Source organism: Bos indicus, chromosome 7 (genome assembly GCF_029378745.1).
Source record: "Bos indicus isolate NIAB-ARS_2022 breed Sahiwal x Tharparkar chromosome 7, NIAB-ARS_B.indTharparkar_mat_pri_1.0, whole genome shotgun sequence".
NCBI lineage: Eukaryota > Metazoa > Chordata > Mammalia > Artiodactyla > Bovidae > Bos > Bos indicus.
Window position 1 is genome coordinate 101922886 of NC_091766.1, and position 24906 is coordinate 101947791.

Sequence of the window (24906 nt, forward strand, 5' to 3'; positions counted from 1 at the left end):
GATCCCTGTCTCCGTCCATAGTTCATCAGGCACTCTGTCTATCAGATCTAGTCCCTGAAATCTATTTCTCACTTCCACTGTATAATCATAAAGGATTTGATTTAGGTCATCCCTGAATGGTATAGTGATTTTCCCCACTTTGTTCAATTTAAGTCTGAATTTGGCAATAAGGAGTTCATGATATGAGCCAAAGTCCGCTCCCGGTCTTGTTTCTGCTGACAGTATAGAGCTTCTCCATCTTTAGCTACAAAGAATATAATCAGTCTAATTTCAGTGTTGACCATCTGCTGTTGTCCATGTGTAGAGTCTTCTCTTGTGTTGTTGGAATAGGGTGTTTGCTTTGACCAGTGAGTTCTCTTGGCAAAATTCTGTTAGCCTTTGCTTCAATTTGTACTCCAAGGCCAAACTTGCTTGTTACTCCAGGTGTTTCTTGACTTCCTATTTTACATTCCAGTCCCCTGTAATGAAAAGGACATATTTTTGTGTGTTAGTTCTACAAGGTCTTGTAAGTCATCATAGAACCATTCTGTTTCAGCTTCTTCAGCGTTACTGGTTGGGGCATAGAGTTAGATTACCATGATTTTGCATGGTTTGCCTTGGAAATGAACAGAGATCATTCTGTCGTTTTTGAGATTGCATCCAAGTCCTGCATTTTCCACTCTTTTGTTGACTATGATGGCTCCTCCATTTCTTCTAAGGGATTCTCACCCACAGTCGTAGATATAATGGTCACCTGAGTTGAATACATCCATTCCAGTCCATTTTAATTCACTGATTCCTAAAATGCCGTTGTTTGCTCTTGCCGTCTCCTTTTTGACCACTTCCAATTTGCCTTGATTTATGGACCTAACATTCCAGGTGCCTATGCAGTATTGTTCTTCACATTATTAGACTTTACTTCCATCACCAGTCACATCCACCCGGGTGTTCTTTTCACTTTGTCTCCATCTCTTCATTCTTCTTGGAGTTATTTCTCCACTGATCTCCAGTAGTATATTGACACCTACCGACCTGGGGAGTTCATCTCTCAGTTTCCTATCTTTTTGCCTTTTCTTACTGTTCATGGGGTTCTCAAGGCAAGAATACTGAAGTGGTCTGCCATTCCCTCTCCAGTGGACCACGTTTTGTCAGAACTCTCCACCATGACTCATGACACCATGTAGAGCTTGGGTGGCCCCACGTGGCATAACTCATAGTCTTATTGAGTTAGACAAGGTCTAACTTTGGTCCGTGTGATCAGTTTAGTTAGTTTTCTGTGATTGTGGTTTTCATTCTGTCTGCTCTTTGATGAATAAGGATAAGAGACTTACAGAAGCTTCCTGATGGGAGAGGTTGACTGTGGGGGAAACTGCGTCTTGTTCTGATCTGCAGAGCCATGCTCAGTAAATCTTTAATCCAGTTTTCTGTTGATGTGTGCATTGTTTGGCCACTCATGGGCAAATCTGGCTGAGTCTCCCACCGTCCTCCAAAGTTAAATTCCCTGGGGCTTCTCAGTCCCTGTGCCGGATTCCCAGGTTTGGAAATCTGTTGTGGCTCCTAGAACTTTCTTAACAGTGGAAGTATTTCTTTGGTATAATTGTTCTGTGATTTGGGGGTCATCTGCTCGTTAGCCCTCTGGTGGGGCTAGTGATGACCTCCTCCAAGAGGGCTTATGCCACACGCTGGGTCACCCTGGTCTGCTGCAGCCAGAGCCCCTGTCCCCGCGACAGGCCACTGCTGACCCGTCCCTCCGCAGGAGACACTCAGACACTCAAAGGCAGGTCTGGCTCAGCCTCTGTGGGTTCAGTGCATTTTAATTTATTATTTATAATACCTTTTTCTAACAAGGGGGTCATAGGATATGTCCATATATGGTCTTCATAAATTTTGTTTTTTCATGCTCATTTATCTGCCATACAGCTAAAAATTGACTTTTGTGTTTGCCATTAGATAAGGATATCAAAGTTGATATTTACCCCCAACTATATGTATATCCAGGTGTCTCAACACCACTGACTGAAAAGACTATCCTTTTCCTACTACCCTGTAGGATCAGCTTTATCATATGTGTGTAGTTTCTGGAACATAATTCTTTGTTGGCTTTTGTACCATTGAATGAGATCTCCCAAATCCTACATGGGTCCTTCTTCAAGTTTTCTTGACTTTTTGTGTATTTCCATATGAATTTTAAAATAAGCTGGCCAAAAGTCTCATTGGGGTATTGGTTTAGATTGAATTAGATCTTTAGTTTGTGGAAAAACATATTTTTAAAAAAATATTTGTGTTATAAATGGTACCTCTAAAACGGTTACTGTCTGTTGCTGCTATGTACAAAGTTTTTTTAATATTGACTTTATATATGTCAACTGTGTTAAACTTATTTATTAACTTGGTAATTTATTTCAGTTTTTAAAAAAACTTTCCAAAGGATATCCACAGGTTTTTGTCTTCCTTTCCAATCTTTATGCTTTCAATTCTTTTTTCTTGCTTTACTTTAATTGCTAGCACCATCAAATCCATATTAAATTGAGTGGCTTTTCTGGGTTTGTTCATATTCTCAAAGGGAAAGCCTTTTTAACACTGTACATTAAGTATGATCTCTGTAGATTTTTGTTAAAAGTTTTTGTCATGACAAGTTTTTACATTTTATATTCTCTTCCTGTCTGTTAAATATATGATTTTGAAAAGAGTCTACCTTGGTTCCCAAAATAAAGTCATTTCAAAAATACCTATCTCACTGGTTTGGATTTACTAATATTTTTGGTTAGGAGTTTTACATTTATGTTTATGAGTCGAATTGACCTTTATTTTTTATCCCTGTTGTCTTTGTCTGCTGTCAATATCAAGATTTTGCTGTTTTCATAAAATCGGGAGTCCTCCTTGCGGGGAATAATTCATGTATATATGTTTCATTAGATGTTTGGTAAATTTTGCTGATAAATCCCATGGGCATTTTCTTTATAGGAAAGCTTGTACTTATGGTTCCTAGAGTAATTTAGTAATTTTTATTTAATATATCTTGTGTCTATATTTTTACATTCATCTAGAAATTTGTTTATACAGTCCTCTTCAAGTTCTTTGTAATGTCTGCAGGACCGGCAGAGATATTCCTTTTTGTTTCATAATATTGTACAGTCTTTCTCCCGCCTTTTTTTTCTTAATCACTTTTGCCATTGTTGATCACCTTTATTAGTCCTGTTAAAGAACTGTCTTTCAGACTTATTGGTTCACTAAATTATATACTTGTTTTCAGTTTTATTAATTTTTATTGTTTAATTTATTCCTTCCACTACAGTTTTATTTTGCTCTAATTCTTAAAAACTAATGTCCCTAGAAGGATGCTTATTAAATCATGAATGTTACGTCTGTTCTAAAACACACACTCTATGCCATAAATTTCCCTTTATACACTGTTTTGACTGTATTCATAAATTGAGATTTATGCCATTTGGGGCATTTTCTAATGGTGATTTGCTTGATCATAGGTTATTTAGAAGTATACTTTTATAATTTCCAAAACTATACATTTTTAAGTTATATTTTTGTTATTTCTAACTTTATATCATTTTGCTAAAAACAGATAGTCTTCCTGATATTTTTTTGGTCTGTTTTTTTCTTTCTTTACTGTTGTATGTTAAATTTCCCACCTGTAATTATGGATTTTTCTTCTCTTTGTAGTCTCTTAATCTTTGTTTTATGTGTTTTGATGCCATGCTATTAACTGCATACAAATTAAGAGTGGTATGTTTCAATGAATATTTTTTTGCCGCAAAATACTTTGAGATTAATATAGCTGCAAAAAAAATTTTTTTTAACTTGGTGTTTGTATAATACCCTTCATATCTCTTTTAGTCTTTCTGAAACTATTTTTAGATGAATCTCTTAAAATCTGCATGTAGTTTTTTTTTAGTTTGTTATGAAAATATTTGTTTAGGGCAATTATTTCATTTGTATTATAAAATACTCTAATTTATGTATGAATCTATTCTCGTTTTAAGTGCTTTATATTTATACTGCCTGCTTTTATTTTTCTCTCCTTTCTTGCTTCATTGGAATTGGTACTTTTTATTTATTTATTTCCCTGGTAGTTTTAATATTGTGCTTAATTTTATTATTTGTTTTGTCATTATCCCAGAGGTAACAGTAGGCTTTAATGACATCTACCAATTGAATGTTTACATCATGCTCTTACCCTCTTCCTGGACAAGGCAAGGACTCTAGAACTAGAGTGTTTTTCAAACTTATACTTGAGTCATCTAAGGTCTTATTGAAAATGCAGACTACAGTTTATAACTTTTTTGAACCCCAAATGCAGAGTTTACCAGAGTTCCACCTCTGGAAATCCTGGACTTCACTTTTGTCCAAGCTTCAGTCGTTATATTGACCCAAATTAACTAGTTCACCATAACAAAAAGTGGAATTCCACTTTACATTTTTTGTATTTATAGACACTTATTTAGGGTTAAATTGCCAAGCAAAGTTTCAACAATGAAAATTGAAACTGTTTTGTCATTAATGGCTTTTGTTGACTTGGAAGAAATCTCATCACAAAGGTATTTACGTGGTGGTTAAGAGCTCAGGTCTCTAGCCAGGTTACCCGCTTCTTTATGCCACTGTTTACATATTGGTGGTTTGATCTTGGGAAAGGTGCTTTAATCTCTCTTAAGTACCTCATCTGGAAAAAGCGATGCTAATCATAGTCTTAGGGTTATTACTTGTCAATATGTGTCAAATGGTTAAACCATATTTTCAAATACCAAGTGAGTCAGTAAAATATCACTATGTTAGAATAAAATCTCTTTGTAAATTAGAGCACTTTTGTTAGATTTTCCGTGTGGATAATCTAAATGTTAGCTAAGGCTTAGGATTTTTTTAACATGGAATTTTTAGTTTTTTATTTTCTCATTTATATCTGGGGATTGAATTTGTAGTTTGAATTTAATCTCCAACTACTAGAAAATTTTGTATATTGTCATTTTGGTCAATTGGGCATAACCAGATATAAAAATGTATACTCTATTCATTTATAGCTTACTCCATCTGGAAGCATTTCTCTTATCAAATCAATGCATTTAATTAAAAATCCTGTAAAGACCTGTGACACGGTTTATTCCCTGATACAAAGTTTGACTTCTCAAATCAGACATCGAATGGAAGATCCCAAATCATCAGGTAAATATTTTGTTTTCCTTGGGTCAGAAAATAAAAATCACTATCCCATTGCTGTAAACATTTTAAAATAAGACGCATCAATCATAAAAAAGCTTTAATGCTATCAGTTCAGTTCAGTTCAGTCGCTCAGTCGTGTCCGACTCTTTGTGACCCCATGGACTGCAGCATGCCAAGCCTCTCTGTCCACCACCAACTCCCAGAGTTTCCCAAAACTTATGTCCATTGAGTCAGTGATGCCATCCAACCATCTCATCCTCTGTTGCCCCTTCTCCCTCCCTCCCTCAATCTTTCCCAGCATCAGGGTCTTTTCAAATAAGTCAGTTCTTCGCATCAGGTACCCAAAGTATTGGCATTTCAGATTCAGCATCAGTCCTTCCAATGAATATTCAGGACTGATTTCCTTTAGGATGGACTGGTTGGATGTCCTTGCAGTCCAAGGGACTCTCAAGAGTCTTCTTCAACACCACAGTTCAAAAGCATCAGTTCTTCAGCACTCAGCTTTCTTTATAGTTCAACTCTCACATCCATACATGACTACTGGAAAAACCATAGCCTTGACTAGATGGACTTTTGTTGACAAAGTAATGTCTCTGCTTTTTAATATGCTGTCCAGTTTGGTCATAACTTTTCCTTCCAAGGAGTAAGCTTTTTTCTTTTAATTTCATGGCTGTAGTCACCATCTGCAGTGATTTTGGAGCCCAAAAAATAAAGTCTGCCACTGTTTCCCCATCTATTTGCCATGAAGTGATGGGACCGGATGCCATGATCTTAGTTTTCTGAATGTTGAGCTTTAAGCCAACTTTTTTACTCTCCTCCTTCACTTTCATCAAGAGGCTCTTTAGTTCTTCTTCACTTTCTGCCATAAGTGTGGTTTCATCTGCGTATCTGAGGTTATTGATATTTCTCCCGGCAATCTTGATTCCAGCTTGTGCTTCATCCAGTCCAGCGTTTCTCATGATGTACTCTGCATAGAAGTTAAATAAGCAGGGTGACAATATACAGCCTTGACGTACTCCTTTTCCTATTTGGAACCAGTCTGTTGTTCCATGTCCAGTTCTAACTGTTGCTTCCTGACCTGCATACACATTTCTCAAGAGGCAGGTCAGGTGTTGTGGTGTTCCCATCTCTTTCAGAATTTTCCACAGTTTATTGCTATATCTAAGTATTATTTGAGTTAATGTATATCCAGCAAAAGAATAATAGCAAAGTTGTAGTTGCTTTTAACTATGGTAGCATGAGAAAGATAATAAAACATTGTTAGTTGATTAATTATGTAACATTACCATACAGTTGGGGCTTCCCTGGTGGCTCAGTGGTAAAGAATCTGGCTGCCAATGCAAGAGACAGGTTCAGTCCTTGGGTGGGGAAGATCCTCTGAAGAAGGAAATAGCAACCCACTTCAGTATTCTTGCCTAGGAAAGCCCATGGATAGAGGAGCCTAGCGGGCTATAGTCCAAGAGGTCATAAAGAGTTGGACACAACTGAGTGCCTAACAACAAACAAAAAACCATACAGTCGAGCAGCAAACAGGCAGCATAATAAGAAGGCGAAAGCAGTAGGAAGGTGATCTGTGCTCTGGTGCTGAGAGTGGCTTAGTTAATAATGTGGGAAACTGATGTATATAACGTATGGAAAAAGGTCTTTTATAAAAGCAGTTCCTAACCCATGTATTTATACCTTTATTCAAATCTACAAAATATATGGTTGCTAATAGTATATGCCTATAATGATATTTCCTAGCTTGTTAACAAGTTTAATATACTAAAATTGTTATGCTGTTTTAGATATTCAGCTTTATCATAGTGAGACCTTAGAGCTCATGCTCCGTAGATGGTCCAAGTTGGAGAAAGACTTTAAGACAAAAAATGGAAGATATGATATTAGCAAGATCCCTGACATATATGACTGTATAAAATATGATGTCCAGCATAATGGTTCCTTGAAATTAGAAGACACAATGGAATTGTATAGGCTTTCAAAGGCATTAGCAGATATAGTTATCCCTCAGGTAAGTAATTTCTACATATCAATTTTCTGGTACTGTTATATAGATATTTTTAAAATATCTATCCACTGTTAGGAGAGAGTTGGTTTCTGTGTCCTAGTAAACCTATAACTTTAAAAAGGAAATTGAGTCGTTTTGAGTTTACAAAAACTTCTTGTATTAAATCACTGTTTGATTTTTTAATCATTTGTAATGACCTTTTAAAGTTTAAGAATTGATACTCTTAATTAAAGAATAATTAAAAATAATTAAAGACAAACAACTGAAAATATGGAATAAATCACATTTATTGATCGTTTATTGTGCACATGCCAGTGCTGTGCTATGGGAAAGTGCGCAGAGTGGGGGAAAAAGATCGTTGTGTCTCTGTATTAATTTTGGAAGTTTTGTTTTTTTTTTTACTTTATGTGAAAGTATTTTTAAAAGAATAGAGGTCAAGATGTAAATAGTTATTTGTATGGTGTGGTAGAGGGGTCTTTTCATTATAGGAGAGTAAAAATAAAGGTATACTAAAACTCAGATAACTGAAATTAGTTAGACATAGATTCAGATTGATAATAACAAGTCAAGTGACAAAACAAGTTGAGATAAGAAATGTGTTAGAAGAAAATAGTGACAGATGCCGTTTGGAGATCTTTTATCACCTTCATTGCTCAAAGATTATTTGGATATTGTAAAAGGGAGATTGGAGTAAATCACACATTTCCAACTGTGAACCGAAGTTAAAAAACAGGAAAATGAAATACAACTGATTCTTGAACAACGTGGGTTTGAACTGTAGTGCATCCACCTACATGTGGATTTTTTTCAATAGTAAATACTACAGTACTGCACGATCCACAGATCCATGATTGGTTGCATCTGCTGTGGATGCAGAGCCACAGATAAGCTGCATTTAAGTTTTCAGTGGCATGGAGGGTTGGCACTCGTAACCTCCACGTTGTTCAGGAGTCACTGTACATAAAAAGTGTAAGGATTGTATATTTTTAAAAAGCCTCACTTAAAGATACTTATATATAGAAAACAATAGGGAGGTTCTTTAATAACTAAAACTGGAGCTACTGTATGATCCAGCAATCCCTTTCCCTGCCATAGGTCCAGAAAAGATAAAAACTCTTTTTTCAAAAAGACGCATGTACCCCAGTGTTCTTAGGAGTGCTGTTTATAATACCCAAGACATAGAAACAACTCAAGTGCCCATCAGCATATGATTCATTTTGGACATGGTGTATACATGTATACTTGCATGTGGAATACTACTCAGCCATAAAAACAAAATATTGCTGTTTGTAGCAACATGGATGGACCTAGAGAACATTGTACTAAGTGAATTAAGTCAGAGAAAGACAAATGTTATATCACTTACATGTGGAATCTAAAAAATAACACAAATGAATCAATATTAAAAGTGGAAGCAGACTCATATACATAGAAAACAAGCTTACAGTTACCAAAAAGGAAGGAGAGAGGGGAAGGAATAAATAAAAAGTATGGAATATAAGCTACTATGCATAAAATAGATAAGTAACACAATTTACTGTATAGCATAGGATACTATATTCAGTATCTTGTAATAACCTATAGTGGAAAATAATCTGAAAAAATATATTTATAAAACTGAATCACTTTGTTTCAATCACAGTTGAAACTAACATAGTACTGTAAATCCACTACAATTACAACTGCAGTTTCCCTTTTCTAATATTCACAGAATGTCCATGAAAAACTATAGAGACTTTGAAAAATTGGGAATTCAGACTTCACAACTAAGTATGTGTGTACCTGTTAAAGTTTAGCTTATCCTTTCAGTATGAAAGAGCAACTTTTTTTCTTTTTGGTCAGTATATATAATGTAGATAATTATAAATACATTGTATAAGTCAGTGATTTGAAAATAAATTCATTTCAAAAGAGGGCAAAAATATCTCATACTTCAAGAATATGCCTTTGGGACTCATTTTAAGAAACACAGACTTAGAAAACAAGAATTGACTCTCTGACAGCATCTTTCATTTGTTAAATAAAAGTTTTATTCTGCAAAACAGATTTTATTTTATACAATAAAAAGTTGTATTTTTATAACATTTTAAGATTGATATCAAAATGAACACACTAAATTCTGCAGAACTCGGTTTTAGCTACATGATATACATAGAAGATTATAGGACTAACACTGATTTGATTATATCTCTTTCAGTAAAGTTAAATCAGCATCTATCTTTGTTATGAAATTCAAGAGAAAATTTATTCAGATTTTACTTGCTAAAAAATTTGAGAAGAATGGTTACTCTTAATTCTGATAAGCATGTAATTAGTTTGCACTGGAAGCATACATAAGACTGATTTTTTTTTTCATTGTATTGAATTGCTTTTACATTATTCCAGGCTCAGTGCATTTTAGTTGTACTTACTCTTAAAATGAAGATTATTTTAAAGTATACTTTTAACAGATAAGCTGTAAATATGTGACCCTCTAAAATATTTTTTGTAGCTGTATACATTTGTCAAGGTAGGCTTTCAGTATATTTTAATGTCTCACCTACTTGGTGGCTAAATAGATACACTAATGATTTATTAGCATAATCATGTCTTGTACATGGCTTCTTTAATCTCAAGCCTCTTCTTTCTCAATTATGTATACTAAGAATTCTAGAATTGGGGATGGAAAGTTTGTTTCTAAGACTTGGGCTCAAAAGAAAACTTACATATTAATGAGTTTCAGATGATAATTTTTTCTCCTTCCATGGTGTATGTGTTTTAGGTACATTACTTACATAGACGAAGAAAATTTTCACCATGTCCTTGAAATTTAAATATTTATAATGAATTTTTAAAGCTTTGTAATTAAAAGAAACACTATAAGATTTGAAATGGTTAAGAAAAATTTGAGATATTTACTCCCTAGCTATTTGGTTTGACATTACTTATTATGACAGAAACTTGGGACTTCCTCTTTTTTAATGGACATTTGAATTCAGTTACTTAAATTTTGTTACTAAAGTCTTCATAAATCTAAAATCATAGACAAGAGATAGACATTTTCAATCACTGAACAAATAACTAAAGTTGTAAACATATCTAATTATAGTGAAGCTGTAGTTTGTAATGAAACAAATGAGAAATGTACATGTTTACTTGACAAAGATATTTCAAGCTTAGAGACTTGATGACTCAGTCAAATAATGTATTAGTTTGGCTAACTTAGATTGAGAGAGTATCAGTATTTTTGTAAGAAAAATGTATATGTATTCTGCTATGCCTCAAAAAAAGTCTGTTTTCACTCTTACATTGCATTAATTGTTATAACTATGCTTTGCGAATTATGTAATTCTAATCACATTGTTGTTGCTCAGTTGCTAAGTCATGTCCGACTCTTCGCAACCCTATGGACTGCAGCATGCCAGACTTACCTGTTCTTCACTGCCTCCCAGAGTTTGCTCAGATTCATGTCCATTAAGTCACTGATGCTATCTAACCATCTCATCCTCTGCCACCCTCTCCTTTTGCCTTCAGTCTTTCCCAGCATCAGGGTCTTTTCTTACATATGATAAACATGATTTATTACTTTTAGTTACTTTAACAGTTAATAGTTGTGATTATGGTATGTATTTTTGCTATGGTAGAATCAGCTTTTCAGCCTCAGTCCTCTAAAAATGATACTTAAAAATTGGAAATACCCTGGCAATCTAGTGGTTAGGACTCGGCACTTGCACTGCTGAGGGCTTGGGTTCAGTCCCTGATTGGGGAACTAATATCCTGCAAGCTGTGTGGCACGGCCAAAAAAAAAAGAAGGTCCTTTAAAAATAGTCACAATGGGATGTGACATCAATGGGATGGCCATGTGACATGGCCATGTAATATGCTCCCTTTGTCTATCCCCTTCAATCTACAACCAGTAAAATATAAACAACTCAACAAAGGTGCCTCTGCATGACACACCAGGGCACCACAAAATTCTGTCCATCTTATACCTGAAAGTAGCTGGGCTAGAAAACAGAGGACGTGCCTGTGTTCCCAGACCCCGGTCCTAGTTAGCTGAGCCTTCAGCCTCAGAGAACGCAGTAGCTTTAGGAGTGGTGGCACACACAACTCCAGCGTCTCAGCTGCAGTGGCACCCATGGCCGCAAGGAACTGGGTGTTAGTGGTCGTGGGGCCTGTGACCCCATCCTTCCAGCCATGGAGGTCCTCCCACTACGGAGGTGAGAGCTGCAGCTCTCACCACCCCAGCAGTGGCAGTGCCCATGAATACTAACAGCCTTGGACATGACAGGGGTACCTGTGACCCTGGCTCCCTTCCCCCACCTTATTTGTCTCCTCGTAGTGGCGACGCCTGAAACCTATTAGACCCTGGACGCAGTGGAGGGGCTCCGTTTCCTGGCGGCCTAGGCAGAGATACTGGCAGCACCCATAGAAACAAGGCACCAGTAACCTTGGAGGTTACAGTAGCAACAAGGACACCGGGTGACCACACCTAGCAGATGCAGTGGAGTGTCAGACGTTCCTCAGATACAACCAGTGGCTTAAGAAAAACCAAAAGCTTATGCCGTAGTGCCACCTACTAGAGAAGAGATCAGGATTGCAAGGAGAAATATCAATAACCTCAGATATGCAGATGACACCACCCTTATGGCAGAAAGTGAAGAAGAACTAAAGAGCCTCTTGATGAAGCTTCAACGGGAGAGTGAAAAAGCTGGCTTAAAACTCAACATTCATAAAACTAAGATCATGGCATCTGGTCCCATCACTTCCTGCAAATAGAAGGGGAAACAATGGAAACAGTGACAGACTTTATTTTCTTGGGCTCCAGAAATCACTGCAGATTGTGACTGCAGCCATGAAATTAAAAGATGCTTGCTCCTTGGAAGAAAAGCTATGACAAACCTAGACAGCATATTAAAAAGCAGAGACATTACTTTGCCAACAAAGGTCCATCTAGTCAAAGCTATGGTTTTTCCAGTAGTCATGTATGGATGTGAGAGTTGGGCCAGAAAGAAGGCTGAGCGCAGAAGAACTGATGCTTTTGAACTGTGGTGTTGGAGAAGACTCATGAGGGTCCCTTGGACCGCAAGGAGATCCAACCAGTCCGTCCTAAAGGATATCAGTCCTGAATATTCATTGGAAGGACTGATGCTGAAGCTGAAGCTCCAATACTTTGGCCACCTGATGTGAAGACCCGACTCATTAGAAAAAACACTGATGCTGGGAAACACTGATGCTGGTGGGAGGAGAAGGGGACGACAGAGGATAAGGTTGTTGGATGGCGTCACCGACTTGGACATGAGTTTGAGCAAGCTCCAGGAGATGGTGAAGGACAGGGAAATCTGGCGTGCTGCAGTCCATAGGGTTACAAAGAGTTGGACAGGACTGAGTGACTGAGCAACAACTGAAGAAGAGAACAAAAACTAACAAATAGGACTGCTGCTGCTGCTGCTGCTAAGTTGCTTCAGTCGTGTCCAACTCTGTGACCCCATAGACGGCAGCCCACCATATTCCGCTGTCCCTGGGATTCTCCAGGCAAGAACACTGGAGTGGGTTGCCATTTCCTTCTCCTTTCTTCTGCATGAAAGTGAAAGGTGAAAGTGAAGTCACTTAGTCGTGTCCTATCCTCAGCGACCCCATGGACTGCAGCCTACCAGGCTCCTCTGTCCATGGGATTTTCCAGGCAAGAGTACTGGAGTGGGTTGCCATTGCCTTCTCCAAACAAATGGGACTACATCAAACTAAAAAGCTTCTGTACATTAAATATTGAAAAAGTACCAAATGACAAAAGATGTTTGCAAATCATATATTCAATTTGAAGGTAATATTCAAAATATATGAAGAACTCCCACAACTCAACAAAAAACCAAATAACCCAATTAAACAGTAAGCTGAAAAGCTAAGAATTGTTCCAGAGAGGACATACAGACTGCCAAGAGACTCATGAAAAGATGTTCATCATCACTAATTATTAGGAAAATGCCGATCAAAAACAGAAGGAGAGATCATCTCAGGCCTGTTCGAATGGCTGTTACTAAAAAGGCAAGAAGTAACAAGTACTGGAAAGGATATGGAGAAAAGGGAACTCTGGTACCTTGTTGGTGGGAATGTAAACTGGTGCAGCCACTATGGAAAACAGTTTGGAGCTTCCTCAGAAAGTTAAGAATAGTACTTGTATATGATCTAGCTATTCCACTGCTGGGTATTTGTCTAAAAACTATGAAGAGAGTAATTTGAATAGATACATACAACCCTGTGTTCGTGGTGGCATTATTTACAATAGCCAAGACATGGAAATTGCCCATTGATGAATGAATGGATGAAGGAGGGTATATAATACAGTGGAATACTACCCAGCCGTAATAAATATCTGTATCATCTTGCCATTTGTGGCAACAGGGATGGACCTTGAGAATATTGCATTAAATGAGTCCTTCAGATAAAAATTGATACTATATGATTCTACATAAATGTGAAATATTAAAATTTTTTAAATAAGTGAGCAAACTGACCAAAAGAAACACATATTCATAGAGAAAAGAGTAATAATTACTAAAAGGGAAAGGAGGTGAATTGAGTAAAGAGGGTCATTTGTATGGTAATGGGTGGAAGCTAAGCTTTTGGTGTTGAGCATACTGTAGTTTATACAGAAGCTGTATGCATGAAACATGTTATAAACCAACATTACCTCAATAGATTACATAGTAAAAATAGCCTCAATGGTATGATGGAAGATAAGGATATTTAAAGATTATAATATTTGATATAGCTGAATTATCCTTTGGAAATGTTTAAAATACTTCAGCATTTGCAAAGTTGTTAGAATTTATAATATTTTATATGTATTTTTATATGTACATTTTAATAAATATAATTAAAATAAAAGATTAGTATTAATATTCTCTTAATTAAGATGGTGACTGAACTGAAGTGAGCAACTGAACTGAATTGAGATGGCACACATTTGTTGAAGTTGGAAGATCATTTTGTTATTTGTAGATAATGAAACAGAGTTCTTTATAATAGTATTTGCAGTATAAATTCCAGTGATACTTACTAAATGTGTCACATAATAAACTTTCAAATATCTTCAGCTGTATTTTAGTCAGTTCTTTTTATGGTAGAAATATTAGAAGAGAACTTGGGCATCTAACAGTTAATTAAGTCTGACAGGACTGAAGCGACTTACATGCATGCATGCATTGGAGAAGGAAATGGCAACCCACTCCAGTATTCTTGCCTGGAGAATCCCAGGAATGGAGGAGCCTGGTTGGCTGCCTTCTATGGGGTCGCACAGAGTCGGACATGACTGAAGTGACTTAGCAGCAGCAACTGGTTGTGGCAACTTGCTTTTTCAGCTCCACAAGATATGTCACTGTTTTGAAGGGAAAGAAGTCTTTACTATAAAAATAATATATCTTGTTGTAAAATTAGAAAATAAATGGCCAAAAAAAATCAATATGGCATTACCAATTAGACAAAAACATTTCACAGTTGCAGAAAATTCTGAAAGGCCTTTCCCTTAAATTCATGGACTTTTTTTTTTTTTTTTTCTAAATTCATATATATAACAAATATGTTCTTCACAAAAATGGAACCAGGAAAGCGTACTGTTTTACAACCTGATTTTTTTTTTCTTGGCCTTATGAAGTTTTTTCCAAATCAGTAAAGCTGAATATACTTCAATATAAAGCTGAGTATATTCAATATATTCAAGTATATTGAATATACTCAATATACTTCCTAATAGCTGATGAAATAATACTATTTAGCCAATTTCTCACATTTGGAAATGTGGATTCCTTTAATTTCTTACACTTTGCTTATGTGTATGTCTTTATGTGCAGTCAAGACGACTTCTTTAGCTCAAGATCTCCTTTACCAGCTTTCTTCCAGGCTCTCAGTGTATGAGATTGACTATTTACTTGTACCTTGACCAATAATGACACAAAAATATCCTTGGATGATTTTAAATTTCAGCATTTTCCTTTTGTTTACACATACATACGCAGTTACATACACATTTCATATTTTTCATGCCCAATTTCTTTATGTTGGTGAGATTACCGAACCAACCAAGCTTTTGTGTTTAAAGATAAACGACCCAAGAAGTTCCATTTTCATACATCTTCCATATGTAATCAATCAACCTTTTTTTTTATTAGGCAGTTTTGAGATTTGTTGTCCATATTAATTTTTTGCCACCTGGGAGGTATGTAATGTAACCTTTAAATGCAGGTGTCCCAGAAAAATCTTGGGGAGAGAATGTATGCCTGTTTCTTCCCTGCTTATGTCTACTCTTCCTTCTTTCTCTGTCCCTGCTTCCCTCTGCCTTCACCCCATTTCTGCCTTCTTCCCTCTTAAACCTTCTCTTCCTATTTATACACTCATCACAGATTTTTTTCTTCAGTTCAGTGGCTCAGTCATGTCCAACTCTTTGCGACCCCATGGACTGGAGCACGCCAAGCCTCCGTGTCCATCACCAGCTCCTGGAGTTACTCAAACTCGTGTCCATTGAGTCGGTGATGCCATCCAACCATCTCATCCTCTTTCGTCCCCTTCTCCTCCTGCCTTCAATCTTTCCCAGCATCAGGGTCTTTTCAAATGAGTCGGTTCTTCACATCAGGTGGCCAAAGTATTAGAGCTTCAGCATCAGTCCTTCCAATGAATACTCAGGATTGATTTCCTTCAGGATGGACCAGTTGGATCTCCTTGCTGTCCAAGGGACTCTCAAGAGTCTTCTCCAACACCACAGCTCAAAAGCATCAATTCTTCGGCACTCAGCTTTCCTTATGGTCCGGTTACCATTTATGAAGACAGAGACATGAGCAATGGAAGATAGATCATTGAATTAAAGATCCCACCTCCAGTTGGAACCCTCATCTGTCCCCCGGCTGACCACAGAGTGTCCCCCTACCTACTCTCCAGAGCATCATTCCTTCGTATCTGCTGCCAGAGCCACAGTTCCATTCATTCCAAGGACTAACTTTACAAAATTCCACACCTGGAGTGACCTCTAGTCACCCAGCATCCACTTTATGTCTCCAAATTGTGTAGGACTGCAATCTTTTGATCAGTTTCTGAGAAAATGCAATGAAGCGTTTCACTCTTTTAATTTAAAGCCACTAATAAAATATGTAGTTGGTCAGCCCAACAGTTTCTTACCTGCCACCAGTACCAGTGACAGTTTCTTGTCATTCCCTGGGCAAGTTGTATCCTAGCCAGTGTTCAGTCTTACTCCCCCAAATTAATGAAATACTTTTCTCCAGGATTTTGGTGAAGGGTGGGCTGTGTCTAATTTTGCTAATGCATCTCCCAGATTTCAGAGAACTACCAGCTTTGCCATGAGTCAAAGCTTAAAGATCTATTTCTGCTGTTTTTCTCAAACCAAAGCTCATTGGAAAAATAATGTATAGTGTTACTTGTTTTATTATAGCAATTTCCTAATTAAAGCAGTTAATTAATGCAAAAAAAGTTTTTCATGTCAGATCATTTTCTCATCTATCCTTGTAAACTGTAATTTTTATTTCTATTATAATTACTGTTATCTTAACAGTTTTGGTTATAATTTCTCATAAATTTAATTAACTTATAATGGCAATATAGCTCATTAAATTTGATAATTTAGTGGCATTTTTGGCTCACCAGTCGTTAAAACTTTGTATTGACCAAAGACAAATAATTTGTTAACCTTTTTAATCATTAACATTCAAATAGACAAAAATTTCATGGTTTCAATTTGTATTTCTTTATGTTTGTTGACTATTTGTTCTATGCTTTACTAGTTGTGCACTTAATCCATCTTTCTTTTAGGGTTGTTTCTACATTTAAAACCTTATTATCATCATGGTTGCATTCATCATTCATCCTCTCCTCTTTAGAAATTATTTGTTTTTTCAGTTCCACAAAAAAATATTCTTCTAATTACACTTAATAGTGTGGGGACTAATATACTTGAAGTTGTAGAAATGTAAATTAATAATTGTGTAATGTTCAAAAAAGCCTTGATAAAAATATTTGTCACTCACTAAAATTCTTAAATTTAGTAATACCTTTATTGGAATTCTTTATGATTATACCCTTTTTCTAATAGTGTGTATTTTCTGCTCAGGAATATGGTATAACTAAAGCTGAAAAACTGGAGATTGCCAAAGGCTACTGTACTCCTCTAGTTAGAAAAATTCGCTCAGATCTTCAAAGGACACAAGATGATGACACTGTAAATAAACTCCATCCTGTGTAAGAGACTGTACTGGTATTTAAGTCTATAGGCATCTGTTTTTGCATACTTGAAATCTAAATTTTTGTTGTTCCTATGACTAAGGCAGGAGTGTATCACTTCTTACACTGTGGAAATACAGATTACCTAGATGTTCCGAATAGTGAACTTTTCAACCAGTATTCTTTTTGGCTCCAAACTGGAGGAAAAAACTGAGGGTCACAGGGAAAGGGGATGTGTGTTACCATTCACATGCGATCATCAGTGATCATCCTCATTCAGCAGCATTAACATCTGTGAGCTCCTTTAGTGCTGTGATCTCTTTCAGTGTTAATAAAGGTGCTTAAATGACCTTCTTACAGTGAACTTGACTAATATTAACTCTTCTTTGGCTAATCTCAGTGGTCTCAGTTAGTTTCAGTTATCTTCATGTTAGAGAAATGTCTACTAAGAACACCTCAGTTGTGATGGAAAGAGTGATAGATTCACTTACTAGAAGATTAAATTCCATTTTACAAAATAATTTCAGTACTTAATGAGTCTTAACTGTGTGGTTATGTTTTAACACTGTCTGCTCCTGACTTTTAGGTATTCCAGAGGTGTTCTGTCACCTGAACGTCATGTCCGTACCAGATTGTATTTCACCAGTGAAAGTCACGTACATTCTTTACTGTCTATTCTTCGCTATGGTGCTTTATGCGATGTAAGTAGAATAAGTTACATCAATCTACTTAACAAGTATGTGTTACTGAATTTGTAATCAGATCACTGACATCATTTTTTATTGTACAGTTTTTAATAATTCATTATTTGTCATCATTTGTCAAGAGTCTACTGTTTACCAAGCATTGTGCTAGATGTTGGAGATAATGACATGTTTTCTTCCTTCTGGAGGAAATCCCTTTAAGCCAACAATAATACAAATTATTGTAAGTGATCTACAAGCTGGTGACAGTAAGATGAAGAGAATCTGATGAATTCGCATTATTTAGGGATTAGAATCGACAGGATTTGGTGTTTGGACATTGTGACTCTTACTGTAACATAATGAATCAATACCAAAGCTTACTGGCTTAAAACAAGTACGGACATTTTTGGTTTTTTTTTCTCTGTCCTGCTTTAAATGCTTGACTTGGGTCATTTAGGCAGTTTTGCATTGTGTCTCTCATGAGATTGCAGCTCAGACAGTGGCTGGAGCTCAAATCACCTCACAGCTTTCTTTTCATATCTAGTTCTTGATGTGCTGACTGTCAGGTGGGGGCTTGGCTGGGGTTATGGACCAGAATACATACCATGGCCTCTTCGTGTGACCTCAGAATACAGCATATTCCTCAGAAGATAGCAGCTGAGTTCCAGAAGTGCACTGAGAAAACAAGAGCAAGCATAAAGTATTTTTATGATCTAACTTACCAGGTTATGTCCTTTCACTCTTACTGAGCATTTTTGGTTGAAGTGGTCACAGAGGTCCATCCAGGTTCAAGGGAGGGAGGATAGACTCATAGTACTAGATGAGTGGAATATCACTTGTCACTCACTATAAGATGAGTCCTTGGGATTGGAAATATTTTGGTGGCCATTTGAAAAACGGGGTCTGTCACGGTATGTTAGCATACAATCCATATTTCTCCCACGTGCAGATTTCACTTAATCTCCTCTACAATATTCCTCCAAGCTTATCTATTATAGCATAAACTTGACCTCCAGGATCTCATTATCTAAATTGTTCAGATATGGGTGGGACTCTTTGGGTAGAACCCTTTGAGTGCCCAGGAGAACTCAGTCTCATTTCAGAGACCTATGAAATGAAGACACCAATTATCTGTCATACATTTGACATACAGCATCGAGAAGCATAGGATAACTGCCTTAGGCAACCTTTTCAAAAAGAGGGGAAAACAGAAGGTACACCATGGTCGTCACGCTCCATGGCAGTTTTGAAGTGTGCCTAGGTACTTAATGCCCGTTCCTTAATCAGGGCTCTGGCATACTACTAGGAGTTGTTTTTAATGGTTCATGGCTTTATACTTTTGATTCTTGATGGCTTCATCTAGGTCATCCTTCCTTTTCCATAAAAAGTAGCTCATGCTTGCAGCTAAGTAGTTTTTTTAACCTGCTTCCTGCCCAAAGAAGTTTGGAGATCCAGAGTCTTTTTACTTTTAGTTCAAGATGGTATAATTTTAAAAAACAAAAAGGAATATATAATTTACTCTATTAATTCACACCCACAGATCTCTTAAGAATAAGTTAATTTATACATTGGACTCCCTCTTTGGCTGCTGAGAGAGTACTCAGCAGTCTTTATTGTTTAATAGGGAGTATCTGAGAGATATGCTGATAAGATCCTGAGAAAGTCATTGTGTCTTTGAAAAATCTGTGAGCCTTAAGTCTTTCTGAAGTCTTAGCAAGTGTTTTTACCATCATACCCATGTTTTCATGACAGATTCTTGTGTTTCCATTCTTCCTAAAAGCCACTTTTGAATTATAGCATTGTTGACTCTCTGGAGAGGCTGGAAATAAGAAACAGTTTTATTTCTGATTCCTGCAAGTCTTGGATCCTTTTTAATTAACCATTTCCTATAGCTTATCTCCCTCTCCTCAATGTTTATCAGAGGTAACGAGAAGAATCTTGGTGGTGTTTTCAGAATTTTTTCTGGAAATCTTAGTAGCTAGCTCATTGAATTACACTGTCTACAGGCTATAGTATTTCTATATTTTATGCCACTATGTAGAACGCATTTTTTATCCTATAGTTTCCAATAAGGTTTTTTTAACCCTCCTATGATCCCTCACCAACAGTCTCCTCAGTGTCCTTTAGGCTTTCATTAACACTCTTTTTGAGGCATCTTAACTTTCCTTACCACTCTCCTTGAGGCCCTTCCTGTGCTTACAGATATGCAAAGTAAGAAAGGAGAGTCAAGGAAGGTTCCCATATTACCAACATAGGATCATTTACAAAATTATCCATCATTCACTGAGAAGAGTAACATTTGCAGAAATATCAGGTGTTAGAAGGAAAGCAATGAGTTTAGTTTTAGACAGCTTGAGTTTGAGGCGCTAGTTCTCAAGAGAACTCAATCTCATTTCAAAGACCTATGAAATGAAGACATGAATTATCTGTCTGTCATAGGTTCAACATACAATAGTGAGATAAGTGAAGATAAATCAAGTGGAGATGACCAGTAGCATGTTTATATGTAAGGCTAGAGGTATGGGTTGAAGGCGCAAGAGTTGGGAAGCCAACACATTAATGATGCCTGAGGCAGTAGCTGTAGATAAGATTCCCTTGAAGTCAGTATTTGAAAAAGTGAGGAAAATGACATTTTAGAGATTAGCAGTGGAAGTGCTAACCAAGCAGATTTAGAAATTATAAAACCCCTTTCTCAGTACACTCAAACCACAGATTATCTAGAATACACTGTCACTTCTATTATATATCAAAAATATCTTTCAGCCATCTCTAAGGTACCAAAAAATAAGAATTAAAAAAAATTTATATATATATATATATATATATATATAGGTATATACATTTATGCACATCTATAAAAAAGTAATCCTTAAAAGAAAATGAATTCAACTTTGTATTCTTTTGTACTTATTAAAATAAAGGACAGTGAAATGTACATGAAGATTTGGAATATGTCTCTTGATTCTTAATATCTCTTATCATTGGCCTTGATGAATAATTATTCACAGAGTTACCCTAAGGCTGTGTAAGTGTTCTGTTCCCATCAAATTTTCTAATTCATCTGTTCTTTCCCCCTTGTTTTTATTTCTTTTTTTATTCCTTAATGGAGTAACAAAGGAGCATCCCTTGATTACATATACAGATTATGTGGGCTCAATCGCTCAGTCATGTCTAACTCTGTGACCCATGGACTATAGCCTGCCAGGCTCCTCTGCCCATGGGATTTTCTAGGCCAGAACACTGGAGCGGGTTGTCATTTCCTACTCCAGGGCACCTTCCCAACCTAGGGATCAAACCCACGTCTCACATCTCCTGCCTTGGCAGACGGATTGTTTACCACTGAGCCACCTGGGAAGCCCATGTGGTTTAGTGGAGCTTTAATAAAAGAAATAGAGAAAAAATGACTCTTAGTTAGCAAAGGCAAGAGCTTATATATCCGTTAATAATGATGGAATTGTTTTTGGTGGGGAGAGATAGGTTTCTTTTGTGGTCACCCTTGAACCTTGTACTTAGTTATAAGATAGGAAGAACAAAGGATATGGGAATGGATAGGAAGCCTATGGTTGGAGAATAAAAGTGAATGATGGATAAAATTGTAGCAGATAAGATTGGAGAACCATTCCAGGATTGGGAAGCCCTTGAAATGTTTTAAGCAAGGAATTGAACGGCTTTGGTTGCTGTGTAGGCATTAGATAGGTAGAAGTAGATTTGAGGAAACCAGTTAGGAGGCTGTCTCACAGTGATCTAAAGAGTGTGGTGGCTGTAGTATATATTGCGTTCAGCTACATTTCTAAAACAAAAGCTGAACAACTCCACTGTCAAAAATCTGGGCTTCTGGGGTTTAAAAAAATTAAAGTAAAAATTAAGCTCTTATACCAAAATGATGTCCTATTTTCTAATTTTAAAACTTTAAAAAATTTATTTGAACTATAATTAATTATCCCAGCTCATATTATCCTAATAAGAGCCTGTAGCTAATATAATTAAAACCTTGTATGGTCTCTTCCCAGTTGAGATTTTTCAATGTAAACTTGGTAAAATCTGTCTCTCCATAGTAGATTTTTTTTTAAAGATTTATTGAGGAAATAAAATTATAAGTAAGATTTCAAGGAATATATTTAATGATCCTTAATTGTTTAAAAAAGATTTTTATGAATTCTTGCATATTAATTGTGTTTAGGAAGATGCTATAAAATATTTTGTTTTATCTTTTCATTAGATCAGACCTAGCAAAGTCTATATCTGTACCACTGAATTAGATATTACATGGTGTTCTTATTAATAATACCATATCACAGAATCTAATAGATCTTTTCAATCTTGAAAATTTTCAATATTTAACTTAAGCCCATCACTTACAATAATTTACATCTAGTGGTATTCAGTAATGCTATGCTAATTTGTTTTTCTTATAAATTTTGAAAGAAAATATACATACATCTTTGAACATATCCCCTCCTCAAACATAGGCAGATACACACAAACACATGCAGTTTTTACTGTGGAGTGTTGCTTAAGTTGGGAGCAGCTGCTCTATAGCATTTAAACGTATTAATAGCCATTTGTTGAAACTTAAGTATACATGTAATTACACAAATGACATATAATATTGCTTTAACTTTACTTTCCAAAAATTTGGAATGCTTCCTCAGAGACGGATGATGTCCAAATTTAAAAAGGAAATACGTGTTGAATTTTAAAAAATCAGCATGTGGTCTTGACTTTTGGCTTTTGCGTGTCAAATTTTATTTTTTCTTAAAACACAGTCTATATTAAAGCTGAAACGCTTACATACTCTCAGTGTATATATAAAACCCTTATATACAAAAAAATTGTTGGATGCTTTTATATATTTGTAATGTTTATGACATGAGATGAAGGACATTATCTCTGATGTACACAAGGTGTCAATAGACCTTGTTGATTATTGACTGTAGATTTTGAACTTTGAGTAGTTTTCCCTTTTGAGATAGAATTTTCTACTTTGAATGCTTGTAATACATGTTCTGTAAGGTCCCTTTCAGTTCTGACGCTCTTTAATTACATGTTTAAAGACCATTGATTCTCTAAATGATGGTGGAGTGATTTTAGGAATGAAGCAGATGGTTTTAAGAATCTGCCTGTACTTTCTCCTGCTAATTGTTTTAAAATATCTACAGTTTAAAAAACTACAGTGGAATGAGAGATATTTAATTATAGTCATTACTTTCATGGGATAGTGTTCTGTTTTATGAAACATGACACTATATTAGTTACATTGGAACTTAAGGTTAACAACTGCCCCTTACCCTCAAAATTCAATTAATAGGTATCATATCTCAAGATAGTCTTTATTTTTACTTTCTATGAGTTACTAAAAAAAAAATACCACTAGAGTTTCTAATACTACTGATAAGAGAATTAAAATTATTTAAGCTTAGGTGATTTATTAAATTTAAATTAATGAAGTTATTTTGAAAGATTGTGTGTGGAAGTATTTCATTTGTGTAATGTCAATCAGGATTAAACGAACTGTCATAATGAAAATAAAATGATTTTCAAGTAATATGAGAAAATGCTTACTATATACCTTTGTTCAGGAATCAAAGGATGAACAGTGGAAACGAGCTATGGATTATTTAAATGTTGTCAATGAACTCAACTACATGACTCAGATTGTTATCATGCTCTATGAGGACCCTAACAAGGTAACAGAGTTCTTGATTTGCATGTGTTGTTCAGTCGCCAAGTCATCTCCGACGTTTTGAAACGCCATGAACTGCAGAACACCAGGCTTCCCCTGTCCTTCACTATCTCCCTGAGTTTGCTCAAACTTGTGTCCATTGAGTCGGTGACGCCATCCAACCATCTCATCTTCTGTCGTCCCCTTCTCCTCCTGCCCTCGATCTTTCCCAGCATCAGGGTCTTTTCCACTGAGTCAGTGCTTCACATCAGGTGGCCAAAGTATTGGAGCTTCAGCAGCAGTCCTTCCTGTGATTGTTCAGAGTTGATTTCCTTTATGATTAACTGGTTTGATCTCCTTTCTGTCCAAGGGACTCTCAAGAGTCCTTTCCAGCACAACAGTTCAAAAGTGTCCATTATTCCATGCTCAGCCTTATTTATGGTCCAGCTCTCACATCCATACATGACTACTGGAAAAACCATAGCTTTGAGTATATAGACTTTGTCGGCAATGTGGTATCTCTGCTTTTTAATACATCATCTAGGTTTGTCATAGCTATTCTTCCAAGGAGCAAGCATCTTTTTAATTTCACGGCTGCAGTCACTGTATGTGTTGATTTTGGAGCACAAGAAAATGAAATGACACTGTTTCTACTTTTTCCCCATCCATTTGCCATGAAGTGAGAGAACCGAATGTCATGATCTTTGTTTTTTGAATGTTGAGTTTTAAGACAGCTTTTTTACTCTCCTCTTCTACCTTCATCGAGAGGTTCTTTAGTTCCTCTTCAGTTTCTTCCATCTGCATATCTGAGGTTGTTGATATTTTTTCTGGCAGTCTTGATTCCAGCTTGTGATTCATCCAGCCCAGCATTTCATATGATGTACTCTTCATATAAGTTAAATAAGCAGGGTGACAATATACAGCCTTGATGTACCCATTTCCCAATTGGGAACCAGTCTGTTGTTCCATGTCTGATTCTGACTGTTGCTTCTTGACCTGCATACAGGTTCTTAGGAGGCAGGTAATGTGGTCTGGTATTCCCATCTCTTTCAGAATTTTCCACAGTTTGTTGTGATCCACACAATCAAAGGCTTTAGCGTAGTCAATGAAGCAGGATTAGCTGTTTTTTTTAATTCCCTATGATCCAGTGTATGTTGGCAATTTGATCTCTTTGGCCTTTTTTAAATCCTGCTTGTACATCT

The 24906-nt window shown here is 36.3% G+C and overlaps 1 protein-coding gene across 16 annotated transcripts in view; it reads left to right on the forward strand.

The window, feature by feature from the left end:
- The window catches only part of PPIP5K2 (diphosphoinositol pentakisphosphate kinase 2), an 83042-nt gene that overhangs the window by 36971 nt on the left and 21165 nt on the right, over positions 1 to 24906 (forward strand). For all 16 annotated transcript variants that reach the window (XR_011567825.1, XM_070794081.1, XM_070794091.1 and 13 more), the window contains 5 exons: positions 5010 to 5151; positions 6936 to 7159; positions 17247 to 17374; positions 17943 to 18057; positions 23622 to 23729. Coding sequence is in view for 15 of the 16 variants with exons in the window: in XM_070794081.1 (XP_070650182.1) it covers positions 5010 to 5151; positions 6936 to 7159; positions 17247 to 17374; positions 17943 to 18057; positions 23622 to 23729 (717 nt within the window). In the remaining variant the exon portion in view is untranslated. The remainder of the gene's footprint in view (positions 1 to 5009; positions 5152 to 6935; positions 7160 to 17246; positions 17375 to 17942; positions 18058 to 23621; positions 23730 to 24906) is intronic.